General features: G+C 42.5%; 1 protein-coding gene across 3 annotated transcripts in view; it reads right to left on the bottom strand.

Moving 5' to 3' along the window:
* DENND11 (DENN domain containing 11) overlaps positions 1–17,036 on the bottom strand; it is a 167,300-nt gene extending 150,264 nt beyond the window's left edge. For all 3 annotated transcript variants that reach the window (XR_016313209.1, XM_089680700.1, XM_089680698.1), the window contains exon 1: positions 16,774–17,036. Coding sequence is in view for 2 of the 3 variants with exons in the window: in XM_089680700.1 (XP_089536826.1) it covers positions 16,774–16,984 (211 nt within the window). In the remaining variant the exon portion in view is untranslated. The remainder of the gene's footprint in view (positions 1–16,773) is intronic.
* Between the last annotated feature and the right edge of the window lie 445 nt (positions 17,037–17,481).

Raw genomic sequence — 17,481 nt, 5'->3', positions numbered from 1 at the left:
AAAAAAAAAACAACACAGTTTACTATGCTTCACTTGTGAATGAACACAGTAAGTGAACAGTACCGATCACTCACTGTGTTCATTCAGGAAAGGAAGGGTCTGGTAAATGTGACATACTTATAAGACCCTTCCCCAACTTTCCATCCTGTAGATCCTACTGTGTGCTGGCAGCTGCCTGTGGGAGAGAGGGCAGGGAAGCCAGCATCACTGTAGGGGTGGGGGCACACAGGGGGGGTTTGGGCAGCAGGGGGAAACGTATAGTGCACAGGCAGGGTGATGGGTGCGGTGGGGGGGGGGGGGGCAATTACTGGAATTGATTACCTGTATGGCTCTCTTTGCAACAGCTGAAAGTCAGTGGGACAAAGAGAAGTAACCAGCTTTCAGCTGCTGCACAGAGAGCCATAAAGGGGATTGGTTCCAGGAAATTCCCCACCACTGTGTTGATCACCCTCCCTGCCCACATCCAAATCACCCCACTGCCCGGGTCACCCTGCTGACTTGGGCCCGATACAGGAGGACTGGTGGTACCCCCTTATCCATGGCCCTAACAGTCACAGCTAAGACACATAGAAAACAATACAACCCATTAACAGAGCATTTAACCAGTGCTGCGTGAACATGTGTGCCATGTGGTTAGGACTAAATAAAAGTTTTTAAAGGTTATATTTTTGCAAAGTAAATGCAAGATATTACACAAGAATACTTTGCAATCTCATTTTCAGCACTAGGTACCTTTTTGTTTGTTTGGCAGACTATCTTTATGTGCTTTGCATAAGGGTTGGTGCACACCAGAAACAGTCTAGTGCGCTCTCATTCTGCATCAAAAACACTTGCACAGCGTTTTCCATGAATTCCAATGACCCTAGTTCACACCAGTGCAGCCAATAAAAGTAGAACATCCTGCATTTTTTCTGTATGGAGCATGCCTGGAAAAAGAAATTGCATAGAAAATGCACAAAAAAACTTACATGTCATAAATTGAAATGAAGGGGAAAAAAAGGGGGAAAAAATGCACTGCAATGCATAAAAAATGAGTGTAAACATGCAAGCAGAAATGCAACCGGAATGCAGAAATTGTGGCATGAACCAGAATTAAAACAGAGCTCAACAGCTCAAGGTGAAGTTTACAAACACATCCAAAACAGTTCAGGCAGTAACCCCTCCTCTCATTCCATACAGATAGCTCAGTTGTTTGCTCTGATTAGAGAAAGTGCCTGAAAAGAAACAACTACTGCTCTCCCCTTTAGAAAAACCCATAACACAGGCTTTTTTGTGGTTCTAATGGCTTGAAGGTGATGTTCAGACTACACTACACCCATCCATCTGAAGAACAATAATCTGAAGACTGTGAGCAGGAGTTTAAAGGGAAATGACAGTACATTTTATACACAGATAATTCTCAGGTTTTTTTTTTTATGGGGGGTAGGGGGGCGCCCTTTCACAATAATGCATTTTTACATTGCTAAAAATGCAAGAAAAATGCAATTTAAGAAATATCCCTTTAAATCTTATGGCATTCTTCACACCACAGCGCTGTAGGTGCTGTGTGTTTTGGAAAGTTCTGCATGCTGCATCTTTGGTGAAATTTTCAAAACCGCACCAAAATGCATCTCCCCATTGACATGAATGGAAACTGCATAAAAAAATGCATCGCTGTTTTTGAGTCACATGTCCATGTTTCACTGGCGCATGCAAACCAGAAAGCACACTGGAAACACAAAAAAAGCTCATATGCACCTTTGTCAAATAGCACAGCCAGTATTCTTGCCTGCTAAGATAAGATCTCCAGAAATGGTTTACAAGCAGTCTAATAAGACTTCTAAGCTTGCCCTGAGAAGGGAAACCAGTGAAGTACAGTCACTGCACAGCATTTCTAATCAGGACGCATATCCTGAATATGAGCAAACATGGTTACTGTTCATGTACATCACTATAAAAAAAAAAAAAAAACACACTAGGCTGTTTAAGGCTGCCCATAGACAAGTAGAAAAAAAAAACGATCTGTCAAATGAAAATGTCATTAAATTTTTGATACAATTATGCCATCAATTGTTTTGCGATATTCCCAGCAGGATGATGCAATGTATCTAATGGCTTGAATTAATACCACTGGGTTTATTATGTTAAATAGCTTTGCTTCACACACTTCCAACAGCATCTAACTGGATTCCTCGTTATTACAGTCAGCAATACACAAAATGTTGAATTCACTTGTCCCCTACAGCCAGCTCAGGCTGCAGGAAATATTTTATTTCATTTACTAGAAAAAAAAAAAAAACAACACACACACACACACACTACAGTCATCCAAATAAGATATGACAGAACTCATGGCAGAGAATGTTCTTTTTTGCTCATTTCAGTTTTATTTTTTTAAGCAACAACCCTATAAATGATTAGAAAATCATTCATTCTGCTAAAAATGTTAAACATGTTCGATCTGTCATTTTCGATGTCTGCATAAAAATCAGCTGTTGCTGTAGACACACGAATGATTCCAACAATCGTTCTGAAATTTGTGTTCATTTTTTGACTCATGTATGGCTTGCTTAACACATTGACAGGACAGTCTGATCCGACCTTTGATTTGCCACTGGCAGCGGGACTGGGTTGTGTGATCTCTGATCCAGGTATCACCACCTCCTCCAGGACAGCGGACTGTGGAATTCAGTGGAAACAGCTTGGGGATAAGGGCAGGTAGAACATGTGTCACAAGACAGGCAACACGTGTACTATGGCACGCCCTGACAGATGGGGAAGCACAGCACACTCTCCACACCATAGGGGACAATTACAGGATTAATTCAGACGTGTTAAATAAACAAGATAACAGGGAAGGCTGTTAAATGAACAGGTTTTACATCTACCACTGCACTGAACTCCAGGCAAGCAGATAAATGCAGAGTTGAAATACATAAGAATGAACAGTCTTGCCTGTAATTCTTTTCAGCCAGGCCCTGACCTATTTCTTTGCTGCAGTCATGAACCTGCGCCAGCATGATTGGTTGGTGAAGGAGCAGCAGCATACTAAAAAGATACACTTTTCTATAAGTAAGCCCTGGTTCACACCGGGTGCGGCTTTGAAGTTACGCTACTTCAGTGCGATTTCAAAGCTACCGATCAGCACAACTTCATGTGCGGTTTGCAGTCTGTGCGACTTCATACATATATGTCAATGCAAGTCGCACTTGAAATCCCACAAAAATAGTGCAGGGAACTTTTTCCCAAGTCGCACTGATTTGGATGATTCCATTAGGGCAAATAGGGTTCAACGTTGATCTATCGAGTCGCACTCGGTGTGAAAGGGGACTAAGTTCTATACATCATTTACAGCATTGTACAGTGTAACAAATCCTGATTGGCTGACATGTCTGCATTTTCCTTTCTTTGCTGTACGGGTAGTTTCAGGAGGTCGCTAAAAACAAAGACTGAGCTAAGGTTTTTGTTTTTTTAACACTTTACAGCTTGCCTATACAGGTTCTCTTGACAGGCTATTCCTCACCCACTGATACTATCCTTCCACACACCCCCAAGCTGCACCATGTATTTGTTGCAGTCCAGTCTAAGCCCTGTATAATAACCATCTCTCTCTCTCTGTCCCCAAGTGACAGAGTTCAGGGCCAGCAACTGGCCACTCGTCAGCCTGAGCACCTAACCCTGGAGTAAGGCAAGATGTTCACATGCTGCTCCAGGAAGGGGATTATTGAGTGGAGGGTTGATCCTGTCCAGGGGCGGACTGACAACTCATGGGGCCCCCGGGCAATAGGGGATCATGGGGCCCCTGTGTCCTTGCCCAAACTCAAAAAAGCCTATGAAAAAGGTACCAGGGGCATCTCATGGGGCCCCCTACTGACCCCGGGCCCTCGGGCAGTGCCCGAGTTTCCAAATGGTCAGTCCGCCCCTGATCCTGTCCCTTGCCCCCTAAATTAGAAAAGCAATAGATCCTACTTACCGAGTACATAACTTCATTAGGGCCCTGTTCACACACACTGCAGTGACCTGCATTTTACTGCACAAAAAAATGCAGGCAATTGCAAAAACATTAAAAAAAAAAAACTAGTGTCATGTGCAGTGTGTTGTGTTAAATTGCTACATGTATGCCTTTCAACACTACACAATGTACATAAATACACAGCAACCCAATGCAAATCTATTAAGAACAAAAGCTTATTATTTTGGCCCTTACAAGGACCCATAGCAGTTTAACATACATAAAAACATGCATCAACGCATATAAGGATAGACGCCAATGGAAGGCAATGCGCATCCATTTTTTGACTATTTTTATGCATATTTATGTATGAACAAGTCACAAGTGTCTTTTCCATTTGCTTATATGTGGTTTCTTTTACAAAATAATCTGGAATTTAGGAGCAACCCTGGACATCAGCAGTAAGCACAAGGAGAGCTATAAAGGAGAATCTATGCAGGTCTACTTCAGGTGTTAATGCAGAACTAAAAAGGGGAAAAAACAGCAAACTGTCAGCAGGCAGACCATTGCAGGAGACACATGCCATGTCCTGGACTCCCATCTGTCCTTTCAGCCCCAAATCCAATCGCTGTCCAAATCTTGTAGACTTCACCTACATAACATCTCCAAGATACGCCCGTTTTTAACCCGGAAACTACTAAGCAACGTATTCACTCCCTTGTTATCTCTCACCTTGACTATTGTAACTCCCTCCTCATTGGCCTACCTCATCGCAGGCTATCCCCTCGTCTATCATGAATGCCGCTGCCAGACTCATCCACCTTACTAACCGTTCTGTATCCGCCACCCCTCTCTGCCAATCCCTCCACTGGCTTCCCATTGCCCAACAAATAAAATTCAAAACATTAACAATAACATATAAAGCCATTTATAACTCTGCCCCAAATTACATCACCAATCTTGTCTCCAAATATCACCCAAACCGTACTCTCTGCTCCTCGCACAACCTCCTGCTTTCTAGCCCCCTTGTCTCCTCCTCCCATGCTCGTCTCCAGGACTTCTCCAGAGCTTCCCCCATCCCCTGGAACTCTCTACCCCAATTTATCAGACTATCGCCTACTCTGCTCAATTTTAGGCGATCTCTGAAAACCTCTCTCTTCAGGGCAGCCTATCCTGCCCTCAGCTAATAATGGAATCTTCTACTCTTCCAACCAGTCCATCCCCCACAGTTACTACCTTTTGTACCACTAGCCCCTCCCTCTTAGATTGTAAGCTCCCAGGATCAGGCCCTCCTGACCCTCTTGTATTGAACTGTATTGTTGCTGTATTGTCTCCCGTTATATTGTAAAGCGCTGAGCAAACTGTTGGCGCTATATAAATCCTGTATAATAACAATAATGAAAATAATATAATAAACTTGCCTGTCTGTCCACAGTTCCCATTTGCACCAATAAGAAGCCAGAGCAAAGATGCCTTTACCAACGAGGGAACTCACTGCCATCAGACCACTGGAGGAGAGGGGAGCTGAAGCAAAAGCTGTGATAGTCTTTTTCTCCTCTCAGTTGTTGTAAAGCGATTTTTGCAAAGTTTGAGGGCCCATTCACACTTGTGCATTGTGACACAAAAATGCATGTTAATGCACATTGCCACAAAGCATGGCAACACATCTGCTCTGTTTGACACTTTGCTATGCTATTCAGTGTAAATAGCACCCAAATGCATTATACAGTAGAGCCCAACACACCTTGGCGCACCGCAAAGTATGTTCCGTGCGTTTTTGGAGTGCTGCACCGCTAAAGGGTCAAGCTAAAGCTAGGAAACAGCCAACTCTGAATTTGATTTAGGTCAAGTAGATAATAATGGGCACTATAATACACAATACATAACAGGTGTTGCCCCATTAATAAACCTAAAAAAAAGAAAAAAAATATGACCAAGCAGAAAAAGGTCATAAATGTGGTCAGTGAATAAATTATTGAATAATAATCCCCTTAAAGGAAAAGTTAAATAAAGTGACACAAATGATATTCAGTGAAAAAAAGATAGATAGTCCACAGTGAAAAAGTGGCAGTCCCCTTTAAGAGGGACATGACACCATCCTCTCCTATAATTTAATGTATATCATATAGATAGTATAAATGTAAAACTCAATATTTTGTAATTATATAGCCAGCTCTGCTCCTTTTCTTTGGTGTTGCAGAAAAGGAATGACTGAATGAAAAATCTTTTTACTTCCTATAATGCATGTGACACAGAATGTTATTTGCAGCCAGATCTCTCATGTTATTTTTTGCCTTGGCTGTAAATATTATATTATGATGGAGTTTTTTTCATGGAAAGAGGACATTCTGTACTCTAATATGACACAAATAGAAATGCTAACAATCATGCTATTTGAGTGAAGTTTGATTTTTAACATTTTTTCCATTTCAAGCAGCTCATCAGTGATGGAATCTTAGCCAGAGAAGAGGAGCTCATTCGCTTCCTCGTACTGTAAAATGTCACAGCTTTGTTGAATATTTCACAGCATGAACTGACCCACTTTCTCAGAATGGCCTCATATCAGTCACACAGACAACACTGAGCCCTCACTGAGCATTCCATGAAACTAAAAAAAAAAAAAAAAATGTATGTGATCTAGCACAGATATAGACTTCTCAATTCTAGCTTCACTGCTTAAAGAAGATCCAAAATGAAACGCTAACATTTCATATAAAATGTTAACATGTTAAATTAAAAAAGTTTTCAATCTTTTTAAAACTGCAGCTTTCATTAACTATTTGCTATCAGTTCACTCTTTGTAAATGGTGGTAGCTTCAAATGGTTAAAACAAGCTCACAGTTGTTTGGTACCATTTTTTTTTTAAAGCCGGCAAACAGCTTTTCAGTAAAGTGATACAGACAGCTAGACTGGGGTGCCCTCTACCACCACCCACAGTAGTCCCCAATCTTCTTTGCAATAAATTGAGCCAGAAGTGGTGAGCATTTCATTCCCTGGCTCTGTGCTTGATTAGCTGAAGCAGAGGGCAAAGGTAACATTAGGAATCCAATAGAATATGGATGTCTCCATAAAGAGAACCTGCCACCTACACATGCTAGCACAAAGGGGTTTGTTAGCACTTACTGTGCATGCATCCCCAGAATGGCACCAGGCAGCATGGAAGATTAATTATTGTCCAATAGAACACGCAAGGTTGGCTCCAAGGAGATCCTATAGGCCGGGGGTGAGCAACCAGTAGATCTTGGCCAGGTGACTGGTAGATGGCGGTCAGGGCTTGATGACGGCCATCCTAGAGCATCAAACAGAGTGCAATGCAGAGGGACTACTTGTAAAGTTGGAGCTGTAGAAGGGATCAAGAAGCTGCATAAGTTGATGTCTCCTCTGCAGTGCTGGCTCTTACGTCCTGTCATAGTTGGTGGGTGTAGCACCTGCCAAGCATGACCCATTCCAGTGAAGGAGGCCACTCTGCAAGTGCCCTACAACTTTGTGCAGTACAGCAAACAACAGGTTAAACAGGCAGCGGTGTGTTGCTTATTTACCACCTGCTTTAACCCCTTGGACCATGCAGTTCCAGGGCACTTGCAGAGTGGCCCCATTTACTTGAAGGGGTCTTGATTGACAGGCGGTAGAACCCTCCAAAAGCAACAGCGGGTGTAATTCCTGCTGCAGCATGTGTACACCTTTAACTTCTGCTTTCAGCAGCTAAACGGGGTAGGGATTGAGAACAGTAAAAACAGGACTCAACCGCAAGGTTTTACCACACCCCAACTTTACATGTGAACAAGCCCTAAGGGTGCTGCTGCTGGATGCAGCTAAGGGCTGATTCACAAATGCAGCAGACACTGCTGCTCCTCTGTAAAGCGATCCAAGTCTGTTTGGCAGGTGGTGAGTCGGTGATATGTTGCCTCCTCACCACCTGATTTAAACCCATAATTGCCATGCAATGCACGCGATTGTGACATGTTAGTACCGAAATTAGAGGTTTAAATCAGATGTGAGGAGGTAACACTCGCTGACTCTGTGCCCGTTGATCTTTGACGTCTTCCACGTTGTTCAGGTGGATCGCCACCTCTTTAAGGTTGTCTACACTTGCTATAGGCAGAAACTAGGAATTTTTACCCCCTTCCAGCCCAGGTCAGCAATTGCACGATCATGCAACTCTGTACCCATATGAAATGTTTATCATTTCTTTCACACAAATAGAGCCTTCTTTTGGTGGTATTTAATCACCGCTGAGTTTATTTTTTGCTAAACAAAAAAGGACTGAAACTTTTGGGAAAACTAAAAAAAGTTTCTTTGTTTCTGTTCTAAAATATTTTTAAAATAACCTTTCTTCATAAATTTAGGTCAAAATGTATTCTGCTACATTTATTTGGTGAAAATAACCTAAAACAGTGTATATGATTTCGTTTGCAGGAAAGTTATAGAATCCACAAACTATGGTATATACTTGAAAATTGATCAATCCTGATGTACTGACTGTACCCAACTCATTTCTTGAGGCCTGAAAACGCCAGAAAAGTACAGATACCCCCCAGATGACCCATATTTTGGAAAATAGTCAGTCCAATATATTTAGAAAGTATGGCAAGTTTTTTGAAGTTGTAATTTTTTTGTCCTAATTTTTTGGGAAAATGAAGAAATTCACTTTTCTTTTTTTAAACATACTGTCATTATAGTGTTATATAACTGGTGTGGTGGTGATCAGGGACACTGACTGGTGACCGTATGTAAAAATAATATTAACTTATTTTAAAAAAATTTAATTTTTTTTTTTATTTTATAACCACTTGCCTACAGGGCACTTATACCCCCTTCCTTACCAGGCCAATTTTCAGCTTACAGCGCTGTCGCACTTTGAATGACAACTGCGCAGTCATGCAACATTGTACCCATATGAAATTTTTATCATTTTTTTCTCACAAATAGAGCTTACTCTTGGTGGTATTTACTCGCCGCTGGGTGTTTTACTTTTTGCGCTATAAACAAAAAAAAGAGCAACAAATTTGAAAAAATTGAGTTTCTTTGTTTCTATTATAAACATTTGCAAACAGGTAATTTTTCTCCTTCACTGATGTGCATTGATGAGGCTGCACTGATAGACAGCACTGAAGGGCAGCACTAATGAGGTGGCACGGATAGGTGGCTATATGCGGTTGGCAACTAGTTAAATACAGTGACCAGAGTGATACTGTGTTACCATAGTAACACTGTACTACTCTGGGGAAGTGATCAGGAATTTTTTTTTTTTTTACATGATTGCTTATACCAATGCATTTCATTGATATAAGAAACCATTTCACTGAATTAAACTGATTCATTCAGTGTCTTTTGTTGTGATTAGCTGTGATTGGCAAAAGCTAATCACATGGTACCGATTGGTTGTGATTGGCCCTGTCTGTACCATGTGACTGTTATGGCCAATCACAGCTAACAACACAATTGTATACAATGGATGGCATGGAAGGAAGCCATACATTGTTTACAATTGCCAGTGTCGTGATCAGTCATCAGCTGTGTCCGGTGGACACAGCCCGTGACAGATCGCCCACTCAGAAGGAAGAAAGTCCCTCTCGGCCATCAATCTGCCATAGGCCAGGCAGGAATGTGTTAAACACACATTATGCTGAAAAAACATATGCTGTTACATTTATTTTTATTCTTCCATGGAGGGTTTAATAACAGTTTAATAGTGATTGTTTATTCATTTTTTGTAATGTGGTGATAAGCACAGAAATGTCCTGTGTTTCTCTATGAATGGCATGCTGATCAAAAACTTTTCAATGCAAAAAGATCTCATTAAAATATACCATGTTTCTGCTTCCAAGAAATCACCATCTATGAGATGGTCACTTCCTGTCCTACAGAGACAAGAGAAGTGTGATGAAATCTCTTCTTTATACAGTTGTCATCAGAACAGGTGTCCCCACTGTAAGATTTACACTCACCTACTATTCTAGGGACAACTACAAAATGTTCAAATTTTCCTTCGCAATAGCCACCAGGGCAAATAGGGTGAATATCCCCAGTGGGCATACAGACATCAAATAAAACCTGAGTCTAACTTTTGCCCACTCCATCCAAATATATACTATATTGCTAAAAGTATTGGGACGCCTGCCTTTACACGCACATGAACTTTAATGGCATCCCAGTCTTAGTCTGTAGGGTTCAATATTCAGTTGGCCCACCCTTTGCAGCTATAAGATTCAACTCTTCTGGGAAGGCTGTCTACAAGATTTAGGAGTGTGTCTATGGGAAGGTTTGACCACATTTGTGAGGTCAGGCACTGATGTCTGATGAGAAGGCCTGGATCACAGTCTCCGCTCTAATTCATCCCAAAGGTGTTCTATCGGGTTGAGGTCAGGACTGTGTAGGCCAGTCAAGTTCCTCCACCCCAAAGAGTTCCCTTCACTGGAACTAAGGGGCCAAGCCCAAATCCTGAGAGACAACCCCAAACCATAATCCCCACTTCACCAAACTTTACACTTGGCACAAAGCAGCCAGGAAAGTACCATTCTCCTGGCAACCGCCAAACCCAGATACATACATCGGATTGCCAGACAGAGAAGCGTGATTCGTCCTTCCAGAGAACACGTCTCCACTGCACGAGTCCAGTGGCAGCGTGCTTTACACCACAGCATCTGACGCTTTGCATTGCACTTGGTGATGTAAGGCTTGGATGCAGCTTCTCGGCCATAGAAACCCATTCCATGAAGCTCTCTACGCACTCTGGTTGTGCCAGTCTGAAGGCCACTTGAAGTTTGGAGATCTTTAGCTATTGACTCTGCAGACAGTTGGTGACTTCTGTGCACTGTGCACTTCAGCATGCACTGACCCCGCTCTGTCATTTTATGTGGCCTACCACTTTGTGGCTGAGTTTCTGCTGTTCCCAGTTGCTTGCACTTTGTTATAATACCACTAACAGTTGACCGTGGAATATATAGTAGCAAGGAAATTTCACGGATGGACTTATTGCACAGGTGGCAACCTATCATGTTACCACGCTTCAATTCACTGAGCTCCTGAGAGCGACCCATTCTTTCACAAATGTTTGTAGAAGCAGTCTGCATGCCTAGGTGCTTGATTTTATACACCTTGCCATGGAAGTGATTTGAACACCTGAATCCAAAGATTTGGAGCGGTGTCCCAATACTTTTGGCAATAGAGTAAATATTTAAAAATGTCTTTAGGTGCACTTTAATCTTTTCTAGTTGAGAATGACCCCAATTGCAACAGGACAAGGTGAAGTGGCCCAAAATGAGCTACAAAACCATAGTTTAACTCCAGGCAAATCAATAAATACATGATACAAGATGAAATACATATAAGGAAGCTTTTTGCCTACCCAAGAATTTGTATTTCTGTCCATCCAGTTCTGAGATTAACACCGCTCTGCCACACTGCAGCCCTGTCTGGCAGGCCAGGAGACCTAATTTTAATAACAATTACTGGTCTTGTCCCTCCCCCAACAGATACATATTTTTTCCCATTCAGCTAGCAGGCTGAACGAAAACAAGATTCCTCTATCCACGCAAATTAGTTAGATGAATGAATCCACCCAGTCAGTACATTGTATTCTGACAGTGGGACCTATTGCTGTCAGAATACATCGCAGCCTCTGATTGACAAAATGTTCTCCAACTTGTCCAATATACTTCTGTCGAATAGGGACAGCCACAAATTAGCTCGTCTGTACAAGAACTGCAAGAGATTGATGCCAAACCAAATAGAAGTACTTATACTATTTGCATCAACAAAAATACAATCAAGGGTAAGTTGATGATTACAGAGCTGCATTAACGTGTGTCTGTCACATCTGCCTGGAACCCAGCTTTCAATGTATCCTTGTGGCTCAAGTTATACCCAGGCACTGCAGGCCGTGCTGGGAGTGGATGCCGCCTAAGGTGGCCATTTTTCCTGCTATGTCTAACACCTGCAATTTTAACAGGCTCTGCATCCCTTTCGAGTCTTGACCACTAGACCTGCCTTTGTGACAGACACAGTGGCCACACAGGAAGCTCAGTACTGCTGAGCCAGTGGCTTTTACTAAAAAAATATAAATGTGATAATATAATCAAGACCTATTATATCGCGCCAAATGCAATTTATATATGAAAAAAGCTGCCACAATAAATGAACCAAAATATAATGTAAAAATAAAACACCCAAATCATATAGTGTTTATAGTAGCGCTAAATAAATAATGATCAATAATAAAATGTGTACTGAATACCAAAAAAATGATTGGTTACAACACAAAAAAAACGAATAGACTGTCCGTGATTAATGTGATAAAAATCAATCCAAATTAAAAGGTGATTAAAAGTCAATGAAAACACATAATAAAGTGATCCAAAGTCCATAAAATCAATTCTTCTCCTTCACCGTGTGCAATAGACTGACAACAAAGTGCTTCATAAGAATCCCCCACATGGATGTAAACTCACCACAAATATTTGTCTTCCACTCTGGTGGAAGCAAACAAGCTTCCTGGGATACTTTTCCCATTTAAAGATGACTTATAGATAACTTGAGAAAAAGATTCCACTGCATCCAGATACACCATGTAAAACAAACAAAAAAACGCTCCAATGGTGTAGTATGAACAACTAGATCCTTTAATTAAATGATTGGACCTTACTCGCAAAAAAAAAAAAAAAAACCTGATAAAACAAGCCCAAATGCTGTATCCATTAATAAGCCTGAAGTGATCATAGACCAGGAGCTCTCACCACCTCCGGTTTGTTGGTAACTGACGCCGTCGCATCAATTCTGGTCGCCACACCGTCACGCCCATAGAGAAGAATTGATTTTATGGACTTCGGATCACTTTGTGTTTTCAGTGACTTATAATCACCTTTAATTTGAATTGATTTTTATCACATTAATCACGGACAGTCTATTAGTTTTTTTGTGTTGTCACCAAAAATGTTTTTGGTATTCACTGCACATTTTATTATTGATCATTATTTATTTAGCACTACTATAAACACTACATGATCTGAGTGGCTTTTGCCAGGCTAAGCTGCATTGAGGACAGTGTCTGGTATGAACACTCCTCCCTCAGTGTTGCTCCAACCATGCCTCCATGAGGGCTGCCTGAGGCAGGTGAACCAATTGCCTTCACTGGCAGCATGGCCATGTCCTCTTATTTTAAAAGTTTGGACCTGCAAATCAAACTAGATTTAAGCAAATTGGTCTGCGAACTGGGAAAACCCAACAGTTTGTTGTAAATCTCCTACACATGTGCGTGCAAATTCGTATTGTCCACAGAGAACTGCAGAATTCCTGTGTCCAAGAAATCGGGATTCCTGAACTGCATGACATTTAGAGGATAGCGAGAATAAGCATGTGCACGCACAAGAGACGTGATTGGCCAAAGCAGCCCAGTTCAGACCATTTCTATTCTCTGATCTGAAATAATGGTAGAAGGTTTAGCTGTGTTGTTTAGCCCATAATAATGAGCAGAAATGAAGATCAGCCCTGGTTGGAGAGAGGATATACTCACCAGTTCCTTTTTGAGGTCATAGACAGTTTCACTTACTCTAGTAACAGCGGAGAGGAAATAATGACTTACGTACTACAGATTACTAAAATGCTGTCTGTGTACAATTATTGCTCTATGCTTTTTCCAGCAATGAATGACAGACGTGTCTCTGAGACAAGGCCCATTAGCAGGGTCACTTAACCTCAGGCCATACAGGTTTCTTTTTCTTTTTTTTTTTTATAGTCAGATGCTTCTTCAGCAGAGCTGTTGGTCAAACTCCTTTCCCTCTGAAATATACCAGAAAGCAGGACAACCACTTAAAGTGGACCTTCTGTTCTGTGAACAACTTTTAAAGTTTTGGATTTCCCCTCGTTTTCTTTCTTGGCGACAATGGCGAATGTGAATCTCTCCAATGAGGACAAAAACAAACGTTTCTAAACGAGTCAGAAATGAGTCTAACTATTGGCCACTCCATCCAAAACTTTAAGTGCGTTAAAGGGATTCTAAAAGTTCGATTTTTCTTCCCTTTAAAATAATACATATCATACTTACCTATTCTGTACAATCGTTTTGAACAGAGCAGTCCCGATCCTCCTCTTCTCCCCACCCTTGCCTAGTGCCCCCTCAGCAAGCTGCTTGCTCTGGTGACACTCATGTGTGTTTGCACCTGACCTATGGGACACACAGACCATGGCTCAGCCCCATCCCTTGCTCACTGGCTGTGATTGACAGTTTTGGGAACCAAACACTACCGCTGCGGTCTCAGCCAATGAGGAGAGAGAACTGGAAGTGCACATCGCTAGATTGAGATTGGTCTCCGGTATTAGGGGGCTGTGGGGGGAGTTGCACACTGAAGGTTTTTTTTACCTTCATGCATAGAATGCAAAAAGATAAAAAACCTTAACCCTGTACAACAACTTCAAGGGAACGGTGTCGATGCATCATAAATGAGCAACCACATATTTGCATTTTTCAACTGTAATGAAGTGTCACAAGGTGATATTTCATCCCTCTTAATTCCATGCACAGGTTGTGATGAAGGTGCACTATGTTGCAACATGCTGTGCTGAAAACAAAATAGTGTGTATCCTACTTTTATTCCTTGCACACCAATGCAGCGCAATGTTGTGAACTGCTCTCTTAGGACTTTGATATGCATTGCTAATGCAATAGCCAAGGCTGATCATTGACAGGTAAAGTGATAACATTGATTATCTTGCTACAATGGCATCTAAAACTGGGTGTGATATAATAAGCAGGCCATAGACAAACCAAACGAAAATTCTTGGTCATTCGTTTTTTGCATCATTAGTGTGCCAGCTGCGACACGCGATTTTCGGGTAGCAAACAAAAGTCCCTAATCCAACATGCTGGATTTTGCTTCTGAAAACAAAACAAATGATGGCACAATCGTATGCGCCATTTTAGTTTTTCGATTAACAGAACATTTGGTTTTTGACTTGTCTGTGGCCTGCCTCAGGCAGCAAGTGTGTTGTCCCTGAAGTTGATAGATGGAAAGCAGAAAAAAAGGGGGAAGTGTAAGGATTTTAACAACTTTTGATAAGAGCCAAAGTGTAATGACTAGATCAGTGTTTCTCAACCTTTTTTCAGTCAAGGCACCCTCTGAAATTATGGACAGTCTTGAAGCACCCCATTCTAAAAAAATGGGGTGCCTCTAGACTGTCCATAATTTTAAAAGGGCACCCCATTCTAAAATGTGAAAAACTATTCTAATAGTTTTATATAAAGCAGCAACATCCACATACATAGGACACCCAACATTAGAGGTGATTTATTTTTCCAAAGCAAATACACTTTTGCACACTGGTACCGACTAGTATTCCAATGTTTCTCTTCTCCCTCAGTTTTTCTCCATCACTTAGATAATTTGACCCCAGCACTGATGGAGAGGGGTGAGGGAGGGTCAAACTAGGATGCTGTGCAGGCAACCAACATCCTCCTTATCAACTGATGTCACTGGTTGTCAGGACGCCGGTGGCTAGAAGGTCATAATTGTGCACATTGAAAACCTGTGGCTTTGTGTAACTAAAAGGCAGGCTTGTTCCACCCGCTGGCTTGTATTCATGTTTTGGACAATTTTTAGACATTTTGCTAAGGCACCCCTGAAGAAACCTCAAGGCACCCTGGTTGAGAAGGGCTGGACTAGATGACTGGGTCAGAGCAACTTCAAAACTCCAACTCTTGTGGGAAGTTCCTGGTCTGCAGTGGTAAGAAACCAACCAAAAGTGGTTCAAGGAAGGAAAACTGGCGACAGGGTCATGGATAGCCAAGGCTCATTGATGCACGTGGGGAACAATGGCTGGCCCCATGTCGTCAGATCCAAAGACTCCTGTAACTCATATTGCTGAAAAAATGAAATCTGGTTCCGATAGATAGGTGTCAGAACACACAGTGCATCACGGTTTGTTGTGTATGGGGCTGCTCAGCCACAGACTGGTCAGAATGTCCATGTTGACCCGTATCAACAGCCAAAAGAACTTACAATGGACACGCTAGCATCAGAACTGGACCACAGAGCAATAAGATGGCCCGGTCTGATGAATCATGTGTTTACATCACATGGAGTGCCTAGGTGTGTGTGACACTTACCTGGGGAAGAGATGGCACCAGGATGTAGTATAGAAGAAGACAAGCTGGTGGAGGCAGTTGATACTTTGAACAAAGTTCTGCGGGAAAACCTCAGGTCCTGCCATTCATGTGGATGTTACTTGACACTAACCACCTACCTGATGGTGACCAAGTACACTCCGCCATTGGAAAAAGTATTCCCTGATGCCAATAGCATCTTTCAGCAGGATAATACACCCTGCCACACCGCAAAAATGGTTCAAAGAATGGCTTGAGGAACACAACAAAGTCTGAGGTTTTGACTTGGCCTCCAAACTGTCCAGATCCCAATGCATTGACATCTGTGGGATGTGCTGGAAAAACAAGTCTGATCCATGGAGCCTGAGCTCACAACTTACAGGACGTAAAGGATCCGCTACAGACAGCTTGGTGCCAGACACCATGGCACAGCTTCACAGGTCTAGTGGAGTCCATGTCTTGATAAGTCAGAGCTGATTTAGCGGCAAATGGGGGACCTACTCAGGATTAGGTAGGTGGTCATAATGTTATGGCTGATCAGGGTGTGTGTGTATATATATATATATATATATATATATAATACATAAACTGCACATACATAGAAAATTCTAGATGATCTATAGATGACACACAAACATTTATATAACATATACCATTGTATATTTGACATTCTATATGTGTTTTTCCATTGCAGGCCCATGCTGATCCCCCTACTTTCTTTTCCCTGGCTCCCCGGTCCACTCACCACTCCTGGGATCGAATGTGACCACAAACACAGCCACGATATGGTCGTCTTCCAGCTGGGGCAGAGGAGAGAGCTCTCCGTGCGGCAGCCTCTTCCAGCTGGCCCCATACGTCTTAGGCCACTTTTCCCCCTGCTCGACCTCTGGGGTGGGACTCACTCCGGGCCCCTCGGCCCAGTCCAGCAGCGGAGCCCGGTCCGTCCGCCCGGCCATTCCGCTGAGACCAGTCAGCAGCAGCACCAGCAGCCCGGGCGGCGGAAGTGAGGGGGCGGGGCTTCTACCTGTGAGAGAGCTCCATCTCCAGCCGTGCGGATGGGGATAGACCACTTTCACATTCTCACATCACTTCCGGCCCAGCTGCTGAGTGTGTCACCCAGAGACACAAAGGGAGCTGTCTGCTGGCTGATAATGGGCCCATTGTGCCCCCCTGTGTACCAACTGCAGACATCCACTGGGCCCCCAGGAGACCCTCATCTGTGGCCCCTGGGAGCTGGCCTGCCTTCCTCCTGCCAGACACAGACTGCCTGATGAATTATTGATGAAAAACCATTACAGTGTGAAAAACACAAGACTAACTCCCTGTGATCCTGGCACACACAGAGCTGCAGCCATTAATATATTTATAGAAAGCTATTTATAGGGCTGCTTGTAAATGTCTGTTCTCTCTGGGGCTGATTTCGATGTAAATCGAGTTATTTCTATGTACAATG

The sequence above is a fragment of the Staurois parvus genome, unplaced genomic scaffold (genome assembly GCF_062004578.1).
Source record: "Staurois parvus isolate SC_StPar_1 unplaced genomic scaffold, SC_StPar_1.0 ptg000249l, whole genome shotgun sequence".
NCBI classification, from domain to species: domain Eukaryota; kingdom Metazoa; phylum Chordata; class Amphibia; order Anura; family Ranidae; genus Staurois; species Staurois parvus.
Note: the sequence above shows the minus strand (reverse complement) of the source record. Positions and strands in the feature narration are given on the sequence as shown.